The sequence below is a fragment of the Odontesthes bonariensis genome, chromosome 7 (assembly GCF_027942865.1).
Source record: "Odontesthes bonariensis isolate fOdoBon6 chromosome 7, fOdoBon6.hap1, whole genome shotgun sequence".
Classification (NCBI taxonomy): Eukaryota; Metazoa; Chordata; class Actinopteri; order Atheriniformes; family Atherinopsidae; genus Odontesthes; species Odontesthes bonariensis.
The window spans coordinates 26452362-26478948 of NC_134512.1; the positions used below are offsets into that span (position 1 = coordinate 26452362).

Consider the following 26587-nt stretch of genomic DNA (forward strand, 5'->3'; position numbering starts at 1 on the left):
CTGCTTGAAATAAATAAATTAATAAATCAAACGATGCGTGAAGCTGATTATGCTTTCAGAGTTAGATAATTTACATGATAAGTTACATTCAAAAGTTACAACAAAACACTATTTCACAATGTTGGGGAGAATACCTCAGACCGATAAAAAGCCATTTTGACAGTCTGAGCTATACGAGACCGCTTGTCACACTGTTTCCATTTGAACACCTTTTATTTATTTTTAAGACCTTTTCCGGTCAGCTTTCAAGCTCCAACATGTTGCCAGCTGAATTCAACGAAGAACGGCTTCAGTGCTGATTTTAAAAAGTGGCTTTACGACAAAAGCTAAAATACGTGTGACAATTGCCTGGTGAAAAACAACTATAGATTTATTCAGAATATTAAGGTGTTTTCGCGAACATAAAATTAACCCATAGAAAGAGGTTAGTATATTTTACATCACAAGTTAAATTCCCAGAGATGTTTTAATTATAGTTTTATAGTCAGCAATGCTATCCATGTTAAATATAGTGGTGTATGATGGAGTTTGGTGTTTGTTGATAGTCGTACAGTGATAAACATGATTTGCACCCAGAATTTCGAGGAACAAATGTCAGTGAGAAGAATGTTGTAGTGCACTATTTACAGTCGGAAATATGCGTATGCAACTAGTATTGCATTAAAAATAGAACAATGTTAACATTACATTTATATGATGATTACATCTGATTTGGCCACCCTGCAACAACTGCTACAAGTTTCGATTATTTCACCTGGATTAAGAGTACCTGGATATTTTCAAAAGCACATTAAATACTGAACATACCAAAACCTCTGTTATTTGTCAGTCTAACGGTTATTAAATTACACAAGCAAATCCAACAGAGCCAACTCGAGTCAGCTCAAAATCCAATACAGAATCAATCAAGAAGGCGCAATCAATGACTGGTTTGAAAAGACAAATGTGTGTATTCCTGAAAGAGAAGCAATGTCACCCCTCCATCTAGTCCATCATTGTCTACAAAGCTATAAGAGGCTACAACCAGAGTTGGCACCATGCAGAGGGAGGGGCTGCGCCCGCCGAGGCTGGGCTTCTTTTTTGAATTTGAACTCACACAAAATTAAAAAATGAAAGGTTTAATCCTGACTTGTGAGAAGGAAATAAATGCTCACATATTCGCGTCCCCTGCTGCTTTTCCTAGAGAAGAATCACATTTCAAACATATCCCTCGTTAAGCCAAATAAGCATGGTAAGGATGAAGAATACTTACCATTTGAAAACCCACCACTAACATGCCAGCATTCTAAATACCAGCCTTACCTACAATACACCTGATCCAGGATTGAGAAGAAATACAAATAAAGCATTAAACCACCTTTTCAGATTCTTCCCCCTTTATATGAAGAGAAAGTGTTAATTCCAGTGTGTTACCAGTGATAGATACAGACATCCCAAGTTCCAAAAACTCATTTCAGGGAGATGACTCAGTCTCCTCTCCACCTCTCCCCATCCCCCCCCTCCCCCCCCTCCCTCCACCTCTCCACCTCCACCTCCCCCCCCCAACAAGCAGTCGCCCTGGACGCTCGTTGAACAGAGCGTCGCTTTGGACAGACAGGTTTCACAAGAAACCTCTCCCCACACCCCTCTCTCTCGTGCCTGCGCAGTCGAAACGCGCAAGTTGCACGAGTTATTTTATTGCCTGCACGCTCTCACTCGCATTGAAAGAAAAAAAAAAAAAAAAAAAAAAAAAAAAAAAAAAAAAACTCCCTCGAATAGTCTAAAATCCGGGATATTTTATCCGACTCGCGGGCATCCGTGATTAACTATCAATATCAGGGAGACTCCCGGACCTTCCGGGAGACTTGGGATGTCTGTAGATACCCTCTGTTGGTCACAATGTAACTAACTAAACACTGTAACAGATCTAAACATGGCACCAAACAAGGCAAGAGAGTCCAAGAGAACGTGAAGAAGTGAGTGTTTTACTGGAGGCGGGTCGGGTGTGAACGTGAGCAAAGAGGGCTAGATCCTGCGTAGAGGGTGCCACATGGATACAGGCTTCCTCAGAGTGGCCAGCATCTGGTTCCAGTGGGTGATCCCCATCCCGCTGGCCTCAGGGCCGATGATCACGTGACCAAGGTTCTCCCCTCGGCCGTCGTCTGTGGCCTCTGCCACTGTAATCCTCAGGGAGAGCTCCTGCAAACAAAACAGCGTGGTTACAAAACAAGGTCTGTAAGCATGAATCAACTCATTTTCATTTGTTTCATCCAAATCCTCAGGGAGATAACTGTGCAACAGCAGTACTTACTAAATGTATTGCTTTTAATATTGCCACCTCACCACATTTCATCCCCATTTAATTTCACTGCAGTCTGGCTAATTTGCTAACTGTAAGAAATGCAATTGCATTTTTGACCATTAAAGGTCCAGTGTGTAGGATGTAGTTATATCTGGCAGCGTAAACGGAAAATTCTAACCAAGTGATCATCCTCTCTTTTCAAGAGTGGAGGATAAACTACAGAGGCTGAGAGAGAACTTAAAAGGCCTGCAGTAGAGCCGGCGTTTGGTTGGTCCCTTCTGAGATTCCATAGTAATGTGGGAGTGCAACATGTTGGAGGGGCGAGGAGGGGGACCCACTCAATCTACAGATAACTTTGCATTTAAAGTCATTGTAAAAACAACAATTATTTTTCATGTAATTTTGCTGTAATGTTTTCCTGGTTATGATGCTGAAATTGCATTTTTTCCAATAAATCCAGGTATCAGGCTGCCATTTGTTGGGTTAAATATAACCACATAAACATTTACTGATGACAACATAAGTCTGTGATTCTGAATCTGAAATATTTCAACAAATAGTGGGTGGACTAGTCATTTATTACATACTTTTAATGATAACTTTGTTGATTCTCAAGAGCATAGGCTATTGATTATTAGTAGCCTAAAGAGAAATATCAGATCATGAACTTAGTAAACATCATACCTGCTAAAAGCTAGCATGCTAATGTCCTTAAGAGCATGTCAGCTGTTACATCCCAGTCAAATTAACTCTGGCTGTTTCGATTGCAGTGGACTGCACAGGGTATTCAACCACGTTTTGAAAAGATTCCAAACCGTAGAGAGCAGAAACAGTCAATTAAAACGGAAATGTGTTGGGAAGAACTGAACAAAAAAAAAGTTTTTAATATGATTTATCAAAGAAATTAGTTTTCTGATTTTCTTGTAATTCAATAGCCTGTTACTCAAAACAATGTTTAAAACTCTAACATCTTTAGGACAACAATTGCTGGCATTAGAATGAGCCTATTAGCAAGCTAAGCTAGCTAGGCTGATTTGGCTAGCTTAACTGTGGAACTAACGCCAATAGAGAATACTTTTCTCTCTCTCCCTGTTTAAACTGTGAAATAAAATGCAGCTTGAGACCCCTAACTGGCAAGGAAATGACTCATGATGCCTTACCAATTTTATAAAAACAAAATTGTTTGAATTTTTCTATATTTTTTAAAATAATTGGCTCCATTCATAGTGTTGCATATTTACAGCCACTAAAAGTTTCCTGAGACATTGTAGAAACTTCTTGCCCCCGTCTGTTGGTAGTTTCAATCGTCCACTACTATGATGAATTCAAACTCTTTTAAGTTTGTAGGAGGTCTTTTTGCAGTGACTGATTGGAAATCTTTAGAGAAAGCTGAAATAAGATTCAAAATTAGCCCTCACCGTTGTCCTGTTAAACATTTCTCTCTTAAATGTTTCCATTTTCTTAATTCTTTTATAAAATTCAGTGTCCTCAGTGCCAGAGCTTTTATTTTCACCTGCCTGCTCTGGGTCAAGCTCCTCAGTTAACTTGCATGGTTTTTTTTCCCCCTCCATAATCCACACCAACTTTCACAGGATTCTCTTACTTTACTTCTTTCTTAGCACCTCATTCTGGTGGTGCCACCACTGTTATGCTTTTAAATAACATTACATGCTGCTGAAACCAGGAAGATCAGTGGCAGTTGCTATAAACCATTTGGAGTTACTTTCCAAAATACAGCTCCCTGGGAACAGTCAACCCCTTTTACTCCAGTATAAGCATCGGTTATGGGTTAATTCAATATGTGGACACAGTTAATTAAACCCAGGTGAGTTTATTTTTTTTTCGTTTATTTTGTTTGAGGAACTTATTTATAGTCATCAAAAGCGGTGCTAGTATCTGTGTCTGATGAACTTTCATGTCTCTATCGTTATTTCACCAAATTTCTGAACCAATGCTAATATTTCTTTTATGGTGTTGTTACACTGTTAATTATTTTGTAGATTTATTGCATCTTTATTGAAACAGGAAGTGTATTGAGACCCCTTATCTTTTTTGGATGAAAAGAGTACACACGGACTCATAAAACACACACAATAAATCTGTGACAAAATAATAAAGAAGAATGAAACAAGACCAGGTTTGAAGGAGACGGGCTTGTTGTGTTAGGCTACAGCTAATTGCAAGTGCTGTTTTCTCACTTTGTTTTTCCCACTTTAAATATAAATTAAGAAATAAATTATGGTCAGTATTTGTTCATGCGGCAAAAGTTTGGGAACGGTCTAAAGTGTCACCTGCAGGACGATGGACGGCACAGAGAAGATCATGGCTTCATTGAAAATGGGGTTTGTGTCGTCCCTCTTTGTGGAAGTCTTCTTCTTGCTGATCTTTCTGCCATCTTGCAGGAGATACACTTTGACAAACGGATCTGACGAAGAGAAGGAGGAAATGAGTGAGCAGCCGCATTTCAAGCTTTTTAAAAATCCTACCTAAACACACACACACACACACACACACACACACACAAAGCTCATCTTAGCTCGTAGAGCATGCACTAAATTCCTCATTAAAGAGCAGTCAATCAGCTCTGTGCATGTTAATGGCCGTGCTTTAACAGGTGACCTGAATATTTGAGTTACAAATCAAAATCCTCTCTCTGAGTGAAGATTCATGTGTAGTCTGACATTCAAAGCCAATTATTACTGAGTTGCGAAATATTTTCTTGCAGAGGGAGATTAGAGTCCTTTTGCTAACTTTACACACCCTGCATAGTTCACACAAAAAGAAACAGAAAAGCAGAAAACAGTAACAAAACATATGAATGTCCCTGACCTGCAGTGTTTTTGTCATTGGTCCAGACCAGGTTCTTGCACTTGGCCACGACCACAGTGAGGCGCTCTGCTGTCGGCAAATAGCTGAGAGACAACAAGATCTCCCCAACGGCATCCACAGCCTGTTGAGTCAGAAATAGTACGGCAGATAAAAAAAAAATAATAATAATTATTCGTCAGACTGGGGAATTTTAATGTTAATTAATGTGTTAAAGGGATAGTTCACCTCTTTTGACATGAAGCTGTATGACATCCCATACTAGCAATATCGTTTATGAACATTTTCTTACCCCCTGCTGCGTCCTGTGAGCCGAGTTCCAGCCTCGTTTTGGCGTTGACGAAAGTAGTCCGGCTGGGGTTTAAAAAAATAAAACGTTTTGCTTCTCAAAACAATATGCGTTCAAAAGAGTGATAAATTTGCATCACAAAATCGTTGCCGACAGCCGCGCCTGTTACGGTGTTTACTGCTCGGAAGCAGGGGACTGCTCGGTCTGCACAGTTCACACAGCCCGCAGTGATACGAAGGGAGAGAAAATAGCGCCAAGCGATTGTGAGGTCTGACTTTTTCCTGGAGAACTATTTTGTGATGTAAATGTATAACTCTCGGAACTCGGCTCACAGAACGCAGTAGGGGGTAAGTCAATGTTCATGCACGATATTGCTAGAATGGGATGTCATACAGCTTTATGTCAAAAGAGGCGAACTATCCCTTTAACAGTGTTTATTTGGCTGCTCAGATCTTCTGATAGTTGGACCGTGAACATCATTTCCATTCATTTCAAAGCATTTCACTGCTTGCAGATCTTTAAGTGAAAGACACCGTTACAAAGTTAAAAACGAGCACTAAATGGAAACTGAATGTTTAAACAGACATTTTATTGAACGTAATATTTCCATGATATTAAACATTCAAAATCTTCAATCGTTAAAAATGTTGGGATTCAATTTAAACATAATTTAAAGGTTGGGTAGGGGATCTTTTTCTGGAACATTTTTTTACATATTGCTTGAAATACTCTTCACACCCCCATTGCCACCAATTAACCCATTGAGGCCGGGAAAGCATTGCCGCATTTCTACCTTTAAAGCCGGGGGCGCTGTTGCGTTATTCTACCTTTAAGGCTGGGAAAGCGTACACGTCTTTTTTCATGTATAAGGTTGTTTTGCACCAATTATTGACCTCTGCGCCAATTAAATGCATTATAATAGACACGTGAGAGTGTCGTCATGTTCCTCGTGTCATTGTTTTGAAGTTAAGTTACATCGAACAAGCATGGAGGACTTTCAGTGGGAATACATTTCAGACGGTAGCGATTGTGAGGAGTTTCTTGGCTTGATGATGGCGCATCATTGATGCTGATGAACGTGCTGAACCAATTGATCGAGATTTATGACTAGCACATATGTTTGAAGATGACGATAACGACGAGGATGATTTTGAAGGGTTTGAATGTGAGTGGAAGACTGACAATTACCACCGTAATCGACGGAGAGATTTCAACCGCACACCAGGGGTGAAAGTCGATTTACCTGCAGATGCCACACCGTTGCAGGCATTTAATCATTTTTACGGATGAGCTTTGGGCGCATCTCGTTTCCGAGACGAATAGATACAGTGACCACGTACTTCAGACTCGAGCAAAGATGGCAAGGTGGTCACACTGTGCCGGAGATGAAAACGTTTATTGGAATGCGTATGGGCATGGGACTCCTTGTGCTGCCAGTACGAAGAGACTGACGATAAAATAAATATATAAATAAATTTAAATATAAAATTAAATTTTATTTTATTTTATTACTGTTTTCTAATTGAAAATAGTGCTGTTCCTGCACTTTACTTTTTACATTTTCTATTTTCGTGAAGGTGTATGTAAATAAACTCAATTTCCAAAGAAAGCCACAGGTGTAGGCTCTCAAATACTTTCTGAATTTTGTTTCTATCTGCTACAGAGGCTGACAAATCAATCATTTAGTAATTGCTGAATTTCCAGAAAAACTTCAGGTTTTAGGAGGTCTTTCTGAAATCACCCATAGGTTTTACAGGCATTCTTTTCCAGGCGTTTTAGGCCTAAATGGGTTAATTAAAAGTTTTGACACTAATATGAAAAGTTTTAGTGGCCTCTAGAACGTACAATCTAGGAAAAACAGTATCCAATCTGCTCCTCCCTCCCCCTCCTTCCCCCTGTGCGCGTACCCTGCTCCGTGAACGAATTACGCGTCCAGAAGCTTGGCTGGAAGCTAAACTAGAGCCAGCTTGGCTAGCACCTAGCATTATTAAACGTATAGTTAGCATATACTAAATACTAAATACGGCAACGATAGCTGAGTGAAGCTGACACCCCACCCACGTGAAAAATTCAAGCAAATAGATTGATCGGTTAGTGCTCCGTTTGTGCTGGTTTGTGCCGTTAAAATTTTCGTTTGTGCTGCTTTCGTCTCTGAGATATTACGAATTATAATTTCGGCCGATGACGTCACCATCCCCCATCTTGCTCCAAAACAAACCAGAGTGGTCTACTTTTTTAGTGCTGGTTTGTGCCGTTAAAACTGGCGTTTGTGCTGCTTTCGTCTCCGAGTTACGTTTTACTTTCAGTTGATCACATGATTTCACTATATTGATCAGGAGGCAATGAATTTCATCTGCTGCAGTTATACCAACCAACAACGTTATGCTTAGTTGTTTTTCGGTTGTTTTCAGAACTTAAGGTGTAAGGCCAGCCTAGTGTGATATTTTTCATTAATTTCTCATAATGCATGAATTGCTCATTATTATTATTGCACCAAAAAGAAAATATTAAAATACAAAATGTATGATATTTGTTTTAAATTCAGTGAAGGGACACAAACATAGGTCTACAAAGAATATAAAGTTATTATGTTGTTTCATTCCAAGTGGGCACATTTATTGTGTGTGTGTGTGTGCACGCGCGCGTGCATGTGTGTGTGTGTGTTTTGTAATGTTTACAAAAAATAAACCAAATACATTATTAATAATATTCCCATTAGTTAACGGTGCACTGTGTAAGATGGTGGCCAGAGTAGGTATTGCAACTAGCTGCTCATTGAAACTGTGCCGTCTACTGCCAAATTTGATCTTTTCATGAATATGTACTAAATAATGATCTAATATTTACTAGTACGACCAATGTACAGTATGTTTTTCCAGGTAAAAATGTATATTTTTGGAAATTGTGTGTGTGTGTGTTTGTGGCAGGCAGGAGTGACGATAATGCACGTTTGGCTGCTATTAAAATTCCACATAAATGGCAGATTAGTTGGCCACTTCATTTTATCTTCTGCAAACATGTTTGCGGTGAAGGTGTTATTAACACCTCCACCCCTACCCCTCCTGCAAACATGTTTGCAAAAGATAAAATGCAGTGGCCAACTAATCTGCCATTTATGTGGAATTTTAATAGCAGCCAAAAATGGGCCCTTTCGTCTCCGAGTTACGTTTTACTTTCAGTTGATCACATGATTTCACTATATTGATCAGGAGGCAATGAATTTCATCTGCTGCAGTTATACCAACCAACAACGTTATGCTTAGTTGTTTTTCGGTTGTTTTCAGAACTTAAGGTGTAAGGCCAGCCTAGTGTGATATTTTTCATTAATTTCTCATAATGCATGAATTGCTCATTATTATTATTGCACCAAAAAGAAAATATTAAAATACAAAATGTATGATATTTGTTTTAAATTCAGTGAAGGGACACAAACATAGGTCTACAAAGAATACAAAGTTATTATGTTGTTTCATTCCAAGTGGGCCCATTTATTGTGCGCGTGTGTGTGTGTTTTGTAATGTTTACAAAAAATAAACCAAATACAATAGTAACTAGAAATGCACTCAGAGAGTGCAGACCTCCGCCAACCGCCAACCTACCTGTGGATAGCGAGCCATGTATGGACATACGTTCCTGATGTGGGCTACTTGTTCTTTGGTGCTGTCAGCAGAAGAGGCATTCCCTTCTCCCTATTCATTATTGAACAGCAATGTTCGCCGTTATTAATTATTATTATTATTACTATTATTATTATTATAATATTTTGTCGGGAAGCAGTGTTCTGTCGGGAAGCAGTGTTCGCCGTTATTATTACGCTATATGCAGTTATGCACACTGGCTTGCCGTGCAAGTAAATCCGCGCACTATGCATTCTGTTTGGCTTTGGCAGCTGAGGTCGTGCCACCTTGTAGAGGTCGCGCCACTTTGTGGCAGGTCGCAAGATTGCAGCACGAACAGACGAACGAACATCCAGACAGACAAAGCAACAGACAAACTCAGGCGATCACATAACCTCCTTGGCGGAGGTAATAATATTCCCATTAGTTAACGGTGCACTGTGTAAGATGGTGGCCAGAGTAGGTATTGCAACTAGCTGCTCATTGAAACTGTCTACTGCCAAATTTGATCTTTTCATGAATATGTACTAAATAATGATCTAATATTTACTAGTACGACCAATGTACAGTATGTTTTTCCAGGTAAAAATGTATATTTTTGGAAATTGTGTGTGTGTGTGTTTGTGGCAGGCAGGAGTGACGATAATGCACGTTTGGCTGCTATTAAAATTCCACATAAATGGCAGATTAGTTGGCCACTTCATTTTATCTTCTGCAAACATGTTTGCGGTGAAGGTGTTATTAACACCTCCACCCCTACCCCTCCTGCAAACATGTTTGCAAAAGATAAAATGCAGTGGCCAACTAATCTGCCATTTATGTGGAATTTTAATAGCAGCCAAAAATGGGCCCTTTCGTCTCCGAGTTACGTTTTACTTTCAGTTGATCACATGATTTCACTATATTGATCAGGAGGCAATGAATTTCATCTGCTGCAGTTATACCAACCAACAACGTTATGCTTAGTTGTTTTTCGGTTGTTTTCAGAACTTAAGGTGTAAGGCCAGCCTAGTGTGATATTTTTCATTAATTTCTCATAATGCATGAATTGCTCATTATTATTATTGCACCAAAAAGAAAATATTAAAATACAAAATGTATGATATTTGTTTTAAATTCAGTGAAGGGACACAAACATAGGTCTACAAAGAATACAAAGTTATTATGTTGTTTCATTCCAAGTGGGCCCATTTATTGTGCGCGTGTGTGTGTGTTTTGTAATGTTTACAAAAAATAAACCAAATACAATAGTAACTAGAAATGCACTCAGAGAGTGCAGACCTCCGCCAACCGCCAACCTACCTGTGGATAGCGAGCCATGTATGGACATACGTTCCTGATGTGGGCTACTTGTTCTTTGGTGCTGTCAGCAGAAGAGGCATTCCCTTCTCCCTATTCATTATTGAACAGCAATGTTCGCCGTTATTAATTATTATTATTATTACTATTATTATTATTATAATATTTTGTCGGGAAGCAGTGTTCTGTCGGGAAGCAGTGTTCGCCGTTATTATTACGCTATATGCAGTTATGCACACTGGCTTGCCGTGCAAGTAAATCCGCGCACTATGCATTCTGTTTGGCTTTGGCAGCTGAGGTCGTGCCACCTTGTAGAGGTCGCGCCACTTTGTGGCAGGTCGCAAGATTGCAGCACGAACAGACGAACGAACATCCAGACAGACAAAGCAACAGACAAACTCAGGCGATCACATAACCTCCTTGGCGGAGGTAATAATATTCCCATTAGTTAACGGTGCACTGTGTAAGATGGTGGCCAGAGTAGGTATTGCAACTAGCTGCTCATTGAAACTGTCTACTGCCAAATTTGATCTTTTCATGAATATGTACTAAATAATGATCTAATATTTACTAGTACGACCAATGTACAGTATGTTTTTCCAGGTAAAAATGTATATTTTTGGAAATTGTGTGTGTGTGTGTTTGTGGTAGGCAGGAGTGACGATAATGCACGTTTGGCTGCTATTAAAATTCCACATAAATGGCAGATTAGTTGGCCACTTCATTTTATCTTCTGCAAACATGTTTGCGGTGAAGGTGTTATTAACACCTCCACCCCTACCCCTCCTGCAAACATGTTTGCAGAAGATAAAATGCAGTGGTCAACTAATCTGCCATTTATGTGGAATTTTAATAGCAGCCAAACGTGCATTATCGTCACTCCTGCCTGCCATAAACACACACACGCACACACACACACACAATAAATGGGCCCACTTGGAATGAAACAACATAATAACTTTGTATTCTTTGTAGACCTATGTTTGTGTCCCTTCACTGAATTTAAAACAAATATCATACATTTTGTATTTTAATATTTTCTTTTTGGTGCAATAATAATAATGAGCAATTCATGCATTATAAGAAATTAAAGAAAAATGTCACACTAGGCTGGCCTTACACCTTAAGTTCTGAAAACAACCGAAAAACAACTAAGCATAACGTTGTTGGTTGGTATAACTGCAGCAGATGAAATTCATTGCCTCCTGATCAATATAGTGAAATCATGTGATCAACTGAAAGTAAAACGTAACTCAGAGACGAAAGCAGCATAAACGCCAGTTTTAACGGCACAAACCAGCACTAAAAAAGTAGACCACTCTGGTTTGTTTTGGAGCAAGATGGGGGGGATGGTGACGTCATCGGCCGAAATTATGATTCATAATATCTCAGAGACGAAAGCAGCACAAACGCCAGTTTTAACGGCACAAACCTGCACAAACGGAGCACTAAAAAAGTAGACCACTCTTGTTTGTTTTGGAGTAATATGGGGGGATGGTGCCCTTTGGATGACCTAAAAAATAATCTTTAATATCTCAGAAACCAAACCAGCTCAAACGAAAATTTTAACAGCACAAACCAGCACAAACGGAGCACTAACCGATCAATCTATTTGCTTGAATTTTTCATGTGGCTGGGGTGTCAGCTTCACTCAGATGGCAACGATCGATGCTTGCTGTCAGAACAGCGCTCGTGCACCTTCGTGCTCATGCGCGCTCATGCGCGTTCATGTACTCTAGAGGCGTGCCTTCGGGGGGGAAAGTGAAGAAAAGGATTGGGACTTTTTACCTGTGTATTTTCAAAATGCAGCTTCGCTGGACTCAAAATCCAGGATCTCCTACCCTACCTTTAAGGAGTTATTAAATATGATTACTGCAAAGAAAGTGGGGACCTGATCTCTTATTTACAAAATTTCCGTTCAACTCACTGCACAGACACACTTTGTTAAGTCTGTGTCTTGATGACTATTCAGATTAGGACGTCTGCTCTCTTTTTGCTCTTTGGCGGCTTTTATATGATCATTCTTTGTTTTATAGGTATTGCAAAAAAAAAGAAAAAAAAAAGAACGTGTCTATATTTCTAGGGGATATGTAGGTATGAATTTTTTTGGGAGAAATTCACTACATAATCCACCTGAAATGCTTGTTTACTGAATTTATAGAATCTGACATGTAGTTTTGTTTAATGTCCAGGAGGGGGTCTCAGACACCATCGTGCTGTGCTGCACATTACAGTGCAGACAGTTATTAGATGCTTCAGGTAACATTAGAAGTCTGCAGGCTACATGTTAAACAGAGCAAAAGTGCTTCCAATCCAAAACGGAAGAGTTTACTCCAGTATTCTTCTGTTATGACATGTTACGGAACTCTGTTACGCATCACCCCTTCCCAATGTACCTTATTGACATCTTGAAGGTAGAGCCAGGCGTTGAATGGTCTGATGGTCAGGTCCAGGTCTGACAGCTTGAGCTCTGCTAAGCCGGCGCTGATGTTTCTTTCATCAGCATCAATACCAAACGCGGCAAAGCGCAGGCTGCACTCGTCCAGAGCGGACAGGTCCACGGGCACAGAAAAGCGCTCATCAAAGATAACGGTGAATGCATTCGCCTGGACCTGCGGGAAGCAGATGAAGAGAGGCTGAAATGTAGGATCACCTAACTTAGAACCAAATAACCAAAAGAAGAACCAAATATCTAACCTAATGTTATGGACACTACAGAGAGGGGGAAGCTTCTATCAAACCTGCTGCGTCTCCACTGATGAGAACACGTCCGATCAAGTGAAAAAGAAAATACACCTGCTTTCAGTTCTGAGGTTGTATGTGTCAGGGCACTACAAAAAATAACGTGGTCCTCACCAAGTCTTAAAAAGAAGGAAATTCAACCTCAGATGAGCAAAAACAAATTGAAAATGACACCAAGTCATGATCTATTTAACAAAAACGGACTAAACTAAGTACACTTTGTGATTCAACAGCTTGTAGAAACACCTTAAACCCCGCAGTAATGGTTTTCTGTAAGACTTTCTCAGTCTTTCACATCTTAATGGAGGAGATTTAATCCCCTTTTCTTTAGTGTTGCTTCAGTTCAATGAGGATTGCTTTGACTTTGACTGGACCACTGCAGACATTCTGTTGTATATTTGCGGCCGTTTTGGGGGTCACTGTTCTATTGATGACCCACTTTCAGCCTCACAGATGGCCTCACATTTGACACTGGAATACTTTGGTATACAGAGGGGTTTGTGACTGACTCAATGACTGCGAGGCGCTCAGGTCCTGTGGCTGCAAAACAAGCCCAAACCACCAGTCCTCCACCACCGTGCTTGACAGTTGGCATGATGTGTTTGTGGTGAATTGCTGTGTTTGGTTTTCTCCAAACGTGCTGCTGTGTATTATGACCAAACATCTCCACGTTGGTCTCATCTGTCCAAATCACATTGCTCTTCCTTTACAAACTTAAGCCTCGATACCCTGTTCTTTTCAGAGGAAAGAGGCTTTCTCCTGCTACCCTTCCAAACAAGCCATACTTGTTCAGTCCTTTTATAAACGTTCTGTTAAAAACTTAAAAATAAAATGCCAACTGAGGCCTACAGAGTCTGAGATGTAGCTCTTGGGTTATTTGGAGTTTCTCTGAGCATTGCTCAGTCTGACCTTGGGATGAACTGGATGGGATATCCACGACTGGGAAGATTGCCAACTGTTTTGGTTGGTTAGGTTGTATTGACCTAAATTTAAGACCTGCTAGGGACAGGATGAGTTCTAATTATGCCCAGACATGTAAAACCTTAGAAATGACAGAAAATGCACTTTCTTTTTCTCATGACAGTAAAAATCACAAAGACAACATGATCATAGAGGCCTTCCCCTGTGTGCCTTATATCTAAACCGTCCTGCATCCTGCCGCTACAAGGTGCTTTATATTCATGCCATCTTGGAAACAACATGAGCAGCATAATCTGCAGGGTGAGAAAACCCGAGTAGGTTAAGATTACAGTTCACAATGCAACCTTCCTGCTTGGCAGCCAAACAGATTTTCCCAAACAGGAATACAGTCTGGAGGCACTTTGGGAATATCAGCAGAACTCATAGTGATTAGTTAAGATCCAAATGACAAGACACTGCTGCCAAAGGCACACTTGTAATGTTCATTTGTAGCCTGAAGATCTAGAATCACCAACGAGGTTCAAAGTTACAGAGCACCTAGTAATGTGAAGACGACAGCCAGTTTAAATATAGCCCTTTTCCACACACACGTGTGAAATACATTGAGATTTAAACATATTTCTGTAAAAAACACTGTGGCTTTCAGAACTTGCAAAGTCACAACTCATTGTGTCATTACACAATTAAGAATTCAGAGCACAGGCTCTACAAATCAATTTTTGAGGCTAACCTTGGACAATCAAACACTCAACACCTACAGAATGAAAAAAGAAGCTGCGGAAATTCACATGAAAGTATCCAAAGCAGGAGGTACCTTTCTGCCTGCCAGCCCTTTCCTGCAGGCACAACATGAGGGTTGGGGGCTTAATCTCACGGGAGATAACAATGAGGATGTGTGCGGGGCGATAAAAAAAAAAAAAAAGAGAAAGTGGCATGTGTGGATAATGTGTAAGTGAGAGCTAGAGACAGAGAGATTATTACAAGCCAAACAAAAGCAAGGAGCAGTCACAGCAAGTAGATGGGCAGAAAACGAGACAAGAGAAAGAGGAGAAAAAGAAAGGACAGACAGGAGAAGAGGGGGACAGATGGGGAAAATACAAAGCAGTGACAGCGACAAGATGCTGGTGAAGAGACTGAACCAGGAAAAGCATAGAAAAGAGGACAGAGGGGGTAGACCATCAGAAGCAAGTGGAGCTGACATCAGCATTTCCCCTGGTATTCCTTCACATTCAACAGGGAGCTGCTACTGCTGCTGCATCAGTGCCAGCTTCCCGCATTATCACCATCAAAATGATTATTATCAGTAGTATTACTATAGTGTTAATATCATTACACAAGCCTGGACACATTCAAACCACATGTAAAAGACGGAATCTGATGATGCTGTGTGTGAGCATGTCAGCCTGCAAAAACTGTGCAGAAGCCGAGTCACACGGCAGAGCGATGACTCACAGCCAGGCCGGACTTAAGAGTATTTTTTGGCACCGCTGATCTGAGAGCAGAAGGCAAGTGGCAGGCGTAGCAGATGGAGGAATGTGGCCGCTTTCTTTTCTTGTCAGAACATTTGTTTCACATTAGAACTGAGAGCTTTTTATGAAAATGATTGATGGCAATGTGCGAAAAAAAAGTTCACCCACTCTCAATTCTATGGTTTTTCATATCAGGGCATAATCAAAACAATATCTGGTCCCACCAGATCTTATATCAAATAAATACGACCTCAGTTGAACGAGGGCTTTTGAGGCGTTTAACACTTTGTCACTGTTCCGGTGAGAGAAAAAGTGAGTCCACCCTCACTGCTTCCACAGGAATTAAGAGGGTAAGTAGCAACCAAGTGCTGTTCACCAAATGTACTGCATTAAATGATCATCTACATGTGTGAGCACCTCTATAAAAGCAGGAGTTTTGTCCGTTTGCTGGACTGGAGCATTCAGTGGTGTGGTTGTGATTCAATGCCATGAAGGAAAGACATCAGCAAGGATCTTAGAGAAGTAATTGCTGCTGGCAATTACTCTGGGACAGATTATAAGGTCATTTCCCAACTATTTGGAGTCCATCATTCTACAAAGAGAAATATTATTCACAAATGAAAAACATTCAGACAGACAGCTGTCAAACGTCCATGTAAGTTCACCCCAAGGTCAGACTGTGCAATCCTCAGAGAGACTGCAAAAATAAATCTCAGACCCCACAGGCCTCAGTTAGCATGTTAGCATAAGACTGACGAGAGGCACCTCTGCAAGGGAATGCTTCCAAAAATGTCAATGTGGAAAACACAAAGGATTATATTAGATTTTAAAGGGAAACGACTTAACATGCAAATAATCTGCTTTTGATATTAACTGTGAAATAGTTTATGTGAAGAAAAAATATCTGTTTTGGGATAATCTGGTTATCACATTGAGTTGTCTCTAGATTTGTTCTGAAATACATCCACAGATCGTATAAACTGGTTTATAGTCTGTCACCTGGAATCTCACTGTATGCTGCTACAAAGCGTCGTCGTTATGATGACATAAAGTACAGGTAATTACAAGCTACAAACTGAGGGAAAGGGTCCATTTAATTTGCTCCTCGTGACAGTAGAACAAAGTGAAGTCAACCTTCCTGACTCCGGCTCCCTGGAGACCGGCCCCTCAAGCAAATGACATGGGCTCTTCTGTTGGACAGGAAACGACTGGCTTGTCAGGCTGCAGGATCGAGCTTCTTACCCCGCAGGACGGATCGCTGTCTATGTCAACGGTGTTTCAGCTGAGCTCAAACAGAGATTCAGTGCAACATTATTGCTTTTCCTCAGTGTCCGATGCCTCTCTCTACCTCCGGTCCTGTGCTTTTAAGTCCCCTCGCTGCATTTTAATTGCTAATCACCAACCTGAGCTATGCTTTCCTTTGGATCCCTTATGCATTAGTACTCTAGAGGCGGTTCTACTCTTTTCAACACGATATTGCAAGCTGATGGGAACCCCCGCATCTTAAATGATTATATGTATGAAAAAAGAAAAAAGGAGCATATCAATATGCTGCAAGTAAGGCCCCGCTTGATTATGTATTCATGCGTTGGAGCTGAAATCATCAATCTAAAGACTTCGCAGGGGGATAGCACCATTTCTTTTTTTTTTTTCTTATTTTCCATCTTACTCAGTAGATGGAACTGTCAGTCAGTCCGCTGCTTGGGCAAGATGTGAATATTTCAACAAGTTGTCGATCGTCCTGTCACAATGACTGCACAACTTCCTGATCACTTTTTATAATGAACCAGCTGAAATGATATTTTTTCCATCACTACCTCCACCATACAGATTTCGGGGCTTTTTTTATTGCATCGCCTAACCCCAGACATTCTTTTCGACCCTAGACTGGAAAGTCGGAGCTGCAAACTGTTCAAAGCTGCCTAACTTGTGATATTTGACTTACTGAGCTTTGATTATTATCTACTCACATTCCAATCGTGGATTTTTTTGCAAAGCCAAGCGCTAGAGCAAAAAAAGGTGGCGTTCAGAAATGCGAGTACCATTAATCTGAGGAGTTAACTATGGATTAAAATCCCCAGAAGTGGGAAAAACAGTCACTGCTCCAAGTTGCATTAGTGTCATGTCTGCCCTAGCCAAACTCCTCATTGTTTTTGTTTTTTTAAAGTCTAAACAGCACACAGAAATGTAATTTCTTGCTTATGCATTTCAATGTCTGACTATTTTCCAACATCTCTCCTGTTTTGAACAGTTTTTATTTTTACATGCTGGGTTTTCCGTGGTGCTTTTGGGTCCTTTAAGTTGAGCTGCAGCCATCTGACATATCGCTATGAAATGTGTCACATGCGGTCCCGTCCCCCTCAGGATGAAGTGCAATAACTTTCCATCTTGCAACATCAAAAGATTGGAAAGATATTTTTGTCTGCTGTTCTGAATTATTACTCTATTTAGTGCTAATTAGACAGTTTAGAGCACTAAATTAAGATACTAAACATAGTAAACATCATTCTTCAAATAACAGGGGAAGACGTCCTTCCACAGGAGACCTGCAGGTCTCCCACAAGAAACTAAATTTTGAGGTCCAGAAATACTAATTAAGAATGATTAACATGGGAACTATTATACACCAATATATCATAGATAGAATAAGAGATTAACAAAGTCATCATCACGCCAGCCACTGGTTTGTAATCTGGCGTTTCTAAGACTCAGGGTTGACATTTGGCCATCAGCATGTTGGTCTTTCTTGGAGCTGGAAGTGACCACATCTGGACAAGAAGGTGGAGCTGTAGAGGTTGACACTTGAAAGCCGATTAGACAAAAATATCTATCTTTGAGGACTAATATATTTCAGGACCACCAGCTCACTAATCACAGCGAGGGAATCCAGCTAATGACACTATAATGCCCTGAGAGAAAAATAAATACAATAACTTTGTATCGCATGACAGAAGTAGATGTTGTTCGAATGGTGTTTTTTTTGGAGCAAGAGCCAATTTAGAGCCAGCATTCAGTAGGATTGCACTTTAAGAGACTTTCTGATCAGCCTTACCTCAGACAGTAAAGGTCTTAAGTTTTAACCCTTTGATTCTGTTTAGATTGATGAAATAATGTAAAATCCCAGGGATCCCAGTGTCTCTGAATCTGTCGCAGTTAACAGTCAATCGTGTAATTTGTCTGCACAGTTTTTATGACTGTCCTGAAACACCTCGTATGAAAAACCTCTGAATAAAACTCACAGAAATGCCATCTCCCCACATTGTTTTTGACAGGTAACTGAGAGGAATCATTTACACTATTTTAACAATCTAATTGAGCCACCGTCTTCTGCTCTGGACATGTTAGATTTGCAGTATGCATTTTTAATTTAGAGCCAAATAAGGCAAAAGCACATCTTTTTTTTTTATGTCCCTGTACTCATTTCCAATAAATGGTTGTTATTCTTAATCATGATTCTGTAATTTTTTTATTTTTTACAAGGCTTATAATTCTAACTGGCACAAAAATGAAAAGAAGAAGACAATTTAATTATAAATGACAGTTATTTGAATGACAAGCAGGCGTATTTGTGTCCTTGTAAACTTTACATATCAATAAACTTGGTCCTCCAGGCTACATATATGTAAATAGGGATGAAATACAAGAAGGGTAATTTCTTACCCTTGAGACTCCCACACTAATCTCCTCTGGCCCCAGCGAGACTCTAATAAAGCAGCCAGGAAAGTCTCCTTCCTCCTTCTCCAGCAGGTCTTTGCCCTGGTGCAGGGTGATGTGGAGCATTCCTGTCCTCTGCCGAGATGGCTCAAACTCAAGGGTCACTTCCAGCTGGCCGACCGTGAAGTCGTGGCCGAAGTTGTTGGCGATGGAGGAGATGGAGCTGAGCGAGTCGGTAGAGATGGATCGGTTGAGCTGAGCTATGCCGCTCGGGTCCAGCTCCCTGTTCATCAACTCCAGGTGGCCCAGGTCTCTGAGACCATCAGGGGTTTCACCAAAGGCCAGGCTGGGCTTGCGGCTAGAGGTGGTTGAGGTGCGCCGGTGGTTGTTGGCCGCCACTCTCTTAAGGGAGGGAATAAAAAGGAGAGATTTATTGTAATGCCTCAGGGAAATTGAATAAACGGAAAGTCTTAAAGGGAACCAATTAGGATTGGTTTTGGTATGATTTTTAGGCTATTTTATTTACAATTAAATGCTCTTCCCTTTGTTTTCCAACTTAAGCATTTTATGACAGAACAATAAAATGCATTTGAAGAGGCTTGGTTTGGATATCACTGTCTAACATATTCATATTCACTTATTCTTTCTGAAAGGGAAGGTAATGTGGCATTTATTTGAAAACTTTATTCCTCCTCAAAGGCATATGTAACAACTTCTGTTCTCAATCTTTATATTTTCTAAAATTATGTATTATATTGTGTTCAGTGTTGCCTTGTTGTAATAACTAACATTAAACCTGGATGAACAAATTTGGCCACTTAGGGGCAGTGGAAATGAACACTGGCAGCATCAACATTTAAGTTAATATGGTGATCTTGTCTGTACAACGTTTTAGCATTTAGCTCTGAATTATGTTCAGTTGCTGCTCAATAAACATATTATATATATAATATAATGCTGTGTTATGGTTTATGTATTCATTATGTAAATCACACAAGAGATAAAGCTAGAAATTGTCAGTTGCTACAGGCAGCAGGCACCTGATATGGCAACTGGTGGCTCACATTTCTACAAGTGGATGTCTACCTTTTGTCTGACTTCTGAAAAGGAGTTTCCATATTTTTCCTGCAGGTATCGATAGTCAAAGTTAGGAAATGGGGACGGTGCGGGGAAGGTTCCAGATTTCCACAACTTCCAGATGTTGAGCCCGGCTGCGCCCAGCAGCAAGAGGAAGCCCACCAAGTAGATCCCCACCTCCCAGCCTGGTGGGTTACGCACCACTGAATCAGACACACAAACAACAAATCCATGTAAAAGCAATCCTGATACACTTTGATTCAATTTGCAGGAGCCTTGTGACTGTACTTAATGGCTGATGTGGGTATTCGATCACTGGTTGGAACTAAGGGCAGAGTCTTAATAAGATCAGCTTCAGTATTTCTCTTTAACAGTGAGTAGAGACCGACTGAACACATAGAAGTTTTCTAAATCTGTTAGTTCGAGGCAAAAATTGTAAAAGAAAATACATATTCAGATCAATTAAAAGGCCTCTGCAACAAATGCTTGCCTTTTTCATCATGACTAACACCTGTGGGGGGGCGTTGACATCTTTTCAGGACAAGAAATAAACCAGTTATGGTGCAAGCTGAAGTGTTTTCAAGCATGAGTGATGTTTAACAACAAATGAGGCCAGATGTGAGACACCTGCTTTCAGACAGACATCAGAACAAAAGACATGCACACGAATGAGGCAGACGCCACAAGTGGTCTCCTTCATACATTAACAGTGCAGCCGCACAGCTGTCAAGAATTCACCCACACAATGGATGTGTGCATGCAGAAAAATATAGAAAAATGCCACAGTCTGTGGCATCTACTCACCACTCAGATGGTAGCCTGATATATCTTCGCTTTGAGCCGAGGACATGGTTCTGCAGCCAGCCTACTAACACATCCAAACAAGAATCTTTTTCAATAATCTGCATTTTACATCTGAAAACCACAACATCATTTTGCAAAGTTTCATTTGAACAAGCGTTTCCCAGTGCCAGGCAGCGGCAGCCATTCTGGAAACGGTCACCACTACAATCCCTAACTCTCAATCTTCTCTGTTCAGCATTAATCACAGTAAATGTGGCTGCGCTAACTAGTTTAGGGACACAATGTGCCACGAGACCATAATAACTCCTGACATCCAGGATGCATGAGCAGGCAGAATGTGCATGCAATAGCCTCCAACCATCGATCCATTGATTAGAACAACTAAAGGTGGACGGCAAAACCTCATTAGGGATTGCTGATCGATCGAAAACCTGCTGACTTTAGGTTCAAAATGACACAAACAGCAGTCAACCCCGATGTCCTTTTTGTTTCAGCTCGTCACACAACCAACCAAGTCAAATGTTGCTTGACCTGGTTTTCTAATCAGCAGGACAATGCTGTTTCATCAGTCAAGGCACATGAAGCAACTAATGGTAAAGGATAGATTGTAATGGTGGTTCAAAAGAAGACTCTGCTTTCGCACTCCTATAACTTATCTTGACCTAAGGTGAACAATTAAGAAGAGACAAGGGTAACGTATTTTATTTGTAACTTGACCTGATTCGAGCCTCTAAACCAGCAACTCCAACTGCAATAGACAGTGGTGTAGCACCCTGTCTGACACTGTTGAAGAGTCACTTGTTGCCCCTTCTCAGTCCATAAAAAGCTCCACATATTCGCACTTTCACATTTTCGGTTGCGTTTTCCTTTGGTGTGTAAAATTGCATTCCCTTTTTAAGGAACCATTTTGATGGCATTGATACTTCGACACAAGAGACTCTACGGTGATTTGAATTGGCATGCAAAGAGTAAGATATTTGCTGCAAATTTAAAAGAAAGAAATAACTTCAATTAACATGGTCTTTTCTTATCAAAGAGACAAATAACAACAAATGAATGCACCCTTCTCTTCTTTGGCAAACTGAAAAAAGAAAGAAAAAAAGACGGTTGCTGGTGTGTGACTCATTCCTCTTCCCCTCCTCCTTCTTTGCTTGTTTGGAATCTCCCCCATTTCTCAGCTGCTTGGGGGAAATGGGAGCATTACACTAATGATATAGAAAAAAAGCTGGGGGAGGGCAGCAGGGTGTGTGTCTGTGTGTGTCTCAATTCCACTGAGCACTTTGCAGACCACAACCATGCAGGCCAATTAAAGTGGCTGACGCAGTGCGGGGCCCACTGACAGTTTGTGATGTGCCATAAGCAACGCGTGGATAATCTCTGACAGAGAGAGAAGTTCTGAGAACCACCCACACATGGGCACAGTGTGATTCACATTGGCTCACCTGAGCTTGACGTAATATATCTGAGTAAAGGAGGTCTGGGAGGAGCTTTAAAGCTGTAAAGAGGAAGAGGAGCAAGACAAGATCGAGAGCGTGGAGGGAAAGAAGAGAAGAGATATTGAGGCAATATCTCAGACAGATTTAATAAAAACAGAGGCAGCATGGGCATTCTGGTGCCTCACAAGTAGAGTACTAAGAATGAGGTCCAACATACTCCAACAGAAACCTCAAAGATGGCTACACTTACTTTAGTGCTCTAAACAGTGTTAATTTGATTTCAGGTTACATGGCACTGTAAAAATCGGATTAAGGGCTAAATTCCAATAAAGGCTGATTTATGGTCGCCTACATAGAGCCCTCTCCATCGATGGAGACCCTACTGATCGGGAGGTGAATCGCATTGCGTATCCGACAGCCCGAAGGAGAACTCCGAAAGGACGGACTACGGAGACGGATAGCGACGGAGAAGCATACTGAAGCCTTAAGACTGAGTTATTAAGTTCATGTATACACCTTAATCTGACAAGATATTAGATCAGATCGGGTTACTCGCGATCGGATTAAGACCCCGGGATAACTCGGTTGAAAGTCACACTAAACGTGCTCGTAGAAGCAGGTGGTGGATTGGACTTTGCGTTCTGCGAATGCTCGAGATTTATTCCCGGGGTCGTGAACCGGAAGTCAAAGGAGACGATATTACTGTTGTGGGCGCCGCCGTCGGAAAGAAACAAACAGCGCGATGGAGAATGCGCCGTTGTGCATCGCGTTTGTGCAACAACCAGCTCATCACAAATGAAATGTAGAGGGACGTAGCTTCATCTTCCCCATCGTTTGCCATCTTTCTCGAATGCCTGAGTTTGTTGTTGTTGTTGGTGAAGAGGTCAAACGGAAGAGGTTCTATTAGCAATAGTTGAAATGGGTACAGCGCCACCTATCGTACCGGGGTATGACATGCTTTGTGCCTATGATTCAACTCATTCACCACCATATATCCAAGGAAAATTACCCTTGCTCAAATAAGGAGCATAACCCATCTATAGCTATAATCGAATTAATCTCATCATGTAGACCCACTGAGTATCGTTGAGGAAGCTATTTTATCAATCACAGAGCTGCAATTATCCTCTTACGCAGTGTTTTACTAATTGCTCATTTTGGTCAACTAAATATTAAAATGTAGACCAATCGGATCCAACATCGGAACTGAAATTAAAAAAAAAAAAAGCACATCATTCAAGGAAAAAAAAGGCACCGAACTCAAGTGATGAAGCAGTTTTGTGTCCATACTAAAAAGAAAGTACAGAGTAGTAGTACAGAGCCAATTTCAAATTGTATCTTTTGGCAACTCATTTTAAGACGCATAATTTGTGTCACAGTTTCTTTAGCAGCATGCACACAAACTACCAGAGACAATATAGTTTTAAAGCTATAACTTTGAGAATCAACTTGTTGGAGCAAAATTACAAAGAGCTATTATCCCAAAACTTGGCATATCTCTACATGACATGCGGGGCGTTCTGAGAAGAAAATTAGGATACTGGACAAGTGGAGGACAAAATAAATGGCAGGCCTACTATCTAAAGCCAGATCAACAATATTTGAAAATGATATCCTTAAAAAATAGTAAAAAAAAATCCAGCAAAGACATGACACAGGACCTGAGAGATGCATCTGACCCTTCAGTTGATCCATCTACTGTTCACTGAAGCCTCATCAGAAATGGTCTCCATGGAAGGGTGGCTGTTAAGAAGCCAGGGAAGGGAAACAGGGAGAAAAGACTCAGGTATGCCAAATCTCTCAATCACTGCCAACCGGTCCAACGGAGTGATGAATCCATTTTATGTCATGTGGGGCAATCTGTAGATGGACACTTCATCAAATCCAGTTGTGGGTTCCAACATCTTACTGTGCTTCTGCAGTCTATATGCACAGAATATGTTACCACCCATGCTTTTCACAGAACAAACTCCTCGCCTTTTACAAGAAAAAAAACCTCCTATGGCCTTTAAATGGCATGCGGTGTGATTACACCTTCTACCTCTTTCAGAGAAAGGAGATCTATGAGTATGTTAATCTGGTTACACCCAACGACATGTGTCACCATCTGCCCCGTTTACTCAGACTGTTTAAAACATCTAATGTTGGGCTAATTCAACTGTAAAATGTTTGATCCTCGGAGCGCTTCTGAGGAGGAAGAAAGCTAAAGTTATACAAGGTACGCAGGTGTAACTACCAGAATGTTCACGTCTTCATTTTCTATCATTTTCTACAATATTGGAAATGGGCCATTTGGCTGGCTCACTCCTTTCAGGCTACAACAGAGAGAGACAACAGGGAGAGTTGGGGTCCTAAATCTTCTACGTAGAACAGACAGGCCATTTTCGCCTTTAGCTGGACACGACGCTCTGCACATTCACGGCAGAAATCCACAGCCGCAGCACTGGTGGGTGATTTTGCCATTTATATGCACTGCAACAAATATATCAACATCTTAAAGACAAATTAACAAGGTTAAAGTTATTTACTTATTTATTTATTTATCTTAGAGATTTTTGTTCTGTTTTCTGCTCCACTTTTGTCTTTTTAGGCAACACTGTAAAGAAGACCGGGAGAAAACTCCTCTACAATAACATCACAGTGACGGGATACATTTATTTCAAGTCATTGCTTCAAAGGGTGGTTGTAGAAGCCGTTGAATTAACTGGTGTGCTGCTTCTGCATTCGGGCACGGTGCCTTTTAAATGAATAATGATAACGTGCAGCATGTCAAGTGTTCTTCCTCTGAGCTTATCTCTATCTAATTCTAAGACCTGGTCAGGACCACGTGATGTATCATTATGTCCTGATATGTGTAATCTTATGCGACTGTATATTAGAAGAAGGCAAGAAAGAAGATTTCGATAGACAATATCTCCAGAAGTGGGCAGACCACTCCATAGATAATGAGGCCAATAAACTATTTTGTCTTGAACTCACCGGTAGGCAAAATTAAACACTTAGATGGAGGATTAGAAAAATAACTACTTGTTTTTTCTTTTTGGGTCTTGATGTGGTCTCAGTTCCCTTTCTGTCATTCATCTGAATGTAAATGCGGTTCAGACACAAATAAAAAAAAAAAAACTAAAAAAAACAAACAAACACCTATTCAGTCCAGATTATGAACATGCAGGATTTCCATAAACGGCTGTTTGCTGCTCACAGCAAGGAAAAAGAAAGAGGGAAAAAAGAGGAATGCCTTCCGTTGCAGCTGCATATTAAAGTAGGCTTGTTCAATAACAACAGACACACTGATTGATGGTCTCTTTCTTCCACACACAACAAAAAAAATAAATAAATAAATAAAGAGGAGAGGCTAGATAAGGAGAGAGTGAGATCACAATGAGATAGGTAAAGGAAACGGTGGGTGGTAAAAAGAGAAAGAAGTGTGTGTCTGTGCAGGAGAGCGGTGAGAAACGCTCTGGGTGGGAGGAATAAAAGAAGAACGGATCACGGGCCTGTCAGCTGCTCTCGTACTCTTTCTCACTTGCTCTCGCAGCAGCCCAAGCAATCAATTCTACTTTTAATCTTGCCCAATAACTCATAATCAAATGCTGCCGCGCTCTGATATAACAACACAGCACTCCGTGTGCAGCAGGCACAGCAATGCGTCTCCGTCCTCCCTCCTCACATATCAGTCAGTTTCCAAGCCAACTACACTTTGACTTTCTGCCTTAGCTCATTTGGTGCATGGTTAAGTAAAAGTAGCACCCACTGGCAGCATTTTTCAAATGTCAGCGTTGGCACCAAGGGAGGAGCGGAGAATATGCATTGTAGCCAAATAACTCCATCACTCAGCTAAAACGACAAACCCAGGGCTTGAAGCCCCGTTGAGAACCTTCCCCAATCTGAAGGCTACAAAAAGGGTGGAGACATATTGCCAACAGTAAATAAAGCATGAAACTACAAGAAAATCCCATTTGATTTAATCAAATCAGATCTTTAGGACAGACTGTTCACGCCGCTATGTGCAAGTTATCTGCAACAGTTGCTGTGGTAACGATGTAGGTGTAAATAACAGCCGTCAGGGTGTTTATGAGGGACCCAAACACAGACTGAAGGCGGACTAAAGATAAATAAAGAACCAATTCATTTTTTAAAAAGACAAACAAACCAATGATGGAGCAGACCAG

General features: G+C 40.7%; 1 protein-coding gene across 3 annotated transcripts in view; it reads right to left on the reverse strand.

The window, feature by feature from the left end:
• Window positions 1-1576: 1576 nt before the first annotated feature.
• The window catches only part of syt12 (synaptotagmin XII), a 31463-nt gene continuing 6452 nt past the window's right edge, over window positions 1577-26587 (reverse strand). For all 3 annotated transcript variants that reach the window (XM_075470353.1, XM_075470355.1, XM_075470354.1), the window contains exons 2-8: window positions 20980-21043; window positions 20185-20378; window positions 19105-19500; window positions 12709-12924; window positions 5111-5231; window positions 4573-4706; window positions 1577-2178 (exon numbers count right to left, since the gene is read on the reverse strand). In XM_075470353.1, coding sequence (XP_075326468.1) covers window positions 2005-2178; window positions 4573-4706; window positions 5111-5231; window positions 12709-12924; window positions 19105-19500; window positions 20185-20378; window positions 20980-21025 — 1281 coding nt within the window. In that variant the 5' untranslated portion in view covers window positions 21026-21043 and the 3' untranslated portion in view covers window positions 1577-2004. The remainder of the gene's footprint in view (window positions 2179-4572; window positions 4707-5110; window positions 5232-12708; window positions 12925-19104; window positions 19501-20184; window positions 20379-20979; window positions 21044-26587) is intronic.